The following is a 1565-nucleotide window of genomic DNA, read 5'->3' as shown; positions in this document are numbered from 1 at the left end:
TGTACCAATTTCATAGTCAAATTTTTTTTTTTAATTAGAATTTTCAACGGACGTTAAATCTAAAATAAATTATCCGTATGGAGCCCTTCCCAACAATGTCAACCGAAAGTAACTGCCTATCAACCATCATTATGAAATTTCTACCCTAAAAAAAATATAAAATAAACCATGAAAAAGGGTAGTCCACATTCTAATTATTTATTTTCACAAATTGCAATAGAAGGGCCTTCACTATCAAATTATCAATCAAGGCCCCACATTTGTCTCATATTCCCACTGCTCAATGTCCCTTATAACATGGAGAGAAAATTATGGCTACCCAATCCCCCCCTACTATATTAACTTCCCTCCTCCTTTCTTCTTCAAGAATCTAGAGAGAGAGAGAATATCTAGAGAGAGAGAGAAATGGAGAACGAAGTGGTGAAGTGCGAGTGCTGTGGTTTGAAGGAAGAGTGCACGGAGGAGTACATAAACGAAGTGAAGTCGAAATTCGAGGGCAAATGGCTTTGCGGGCTTTGCTCGGAAGCCGTGAGAGATGAAATAACGAAGAGAGCCGGAAAAGTAGTGACGACGACGACGTTGTTATTGGTGGATGAAGCCGTGAAAGCGCACATGTCGTTTTGCCGGAAGTACAAGTCGAACCCGGCGACGCGAGTCGCCGATGGAATGATGCAGATGCTCAGAAGAAGATCGGCGGCCGATAGTTCTTCGTCGTCGTCGTCGTCGAAGAAGTACTCTAGATCAGCTAGTACTTCTCAAGTGGGAGATAACTCTAGATTCTCTTATTAATTATATAAGTTTATTATTTGTTGAGTAATTAAATTAATTATCTAGTAATTTAATTAGCTATAGCTACCATTAAATCTTTGGTATTGGTTGGAATAATTAAGACATATATATAAATTAATCAGCCTTAATTATTTTAATTTCTTGTTTTGTACAGAGACGGTTAGTTCTACATGTCTGGTTTTTTTCTACTTTTGTCTCAATTTATATATCTAAAATCCTTTTATATATATATATTGTCAATTTTATATATAGCTTAGTTCCATAACCCTAATTACTGCATTAAAGCAAAATTTTATTGAATTAATAACCATTACAGTACGAAGACGAGATTTACTCAGTGCACTTCGAATAATTTTCTTGTCATTTAAAATTAAAGGAGGATTAATTATCAAACCTAATAAAATATTATATTAATTAATTAAGTTGTAGTAGTATTTTTCTTAATTAACCTATTAGTTTACCAACTAGCTAGCTAGGTCAAAAATGGCATTAATATAAAATGTGTCAACTAACTCACACAACTTGTCTGAATGATTTCACCAATATCCATTTAATTTTCAAGAAAGAGAATCAAAGCTATCTGGTATATGCGAATTATTTTCATTTAAAAAATAATTTAATCGGCCACTTGGCTTAATGTAACTAGTTAGCCATAATCAGGGTTATTAATTTAATTAATTACTCCTAAAGCAGGTGTATCTGCTCCACAAAGCACATCATTATATTACTAATATAAGTTTACTTGAAACAAAAGAGTTAATTAAGATTAATCTTAG

The 1565-nt window shown here is 33.4% G+C and overlaps 1 protein-coding gene across 1 annotated transcript; it reads left to right on the top strand.

Annotated features, from left to right (window-relative positions):
- The first annotated feature begins 243 nt into the window (after window positions 1-243).
- LOC105953261 (uncharacterized) lies at window positions 244-926 on the top strand. Its single transcript, XM_012976918.2, has one exon. It carries the CDS (start codon window positions 406-408, stop codon window positions 787-789), a length of 384 nt encoding a protein of 127 aa, XP_012832372.2. The 5' UTR covers window positions 244-405; the 3' UTR covers window positions 790-926.
- Window positions 927-1565: the final 639 nt, after the last annotated feature.

The sequence above is a fragment of the Erythranthe guttata genome, chromosome 7 (assembly GCF_056151865.1).
Source record: "Erythranthe guttata isolate IM_541 chromosome 7, IM_541, whole genome shotgun sequence".
Lineage (NCBI taxonomy): Eukaryota > Viridiplantae > Streptophyta > Magnoliopsida > Lamiales > Phrymaceae > Erythranthe > Erythranthe guttata.
Note: the sequence above shows the minus strand (reverse complement) of the source record. Positions and strands in the feature narration are given on the sequence as shown.

Coding starts and splice junctions, on each gene's coding strand:
- LOC105953261 (XM_012976918.2), top strand. CDS start 406: ATGGAGAACGAAGTGGTGAAGTGCGAGTGCTGTGGTTTGAAGGAAGAG.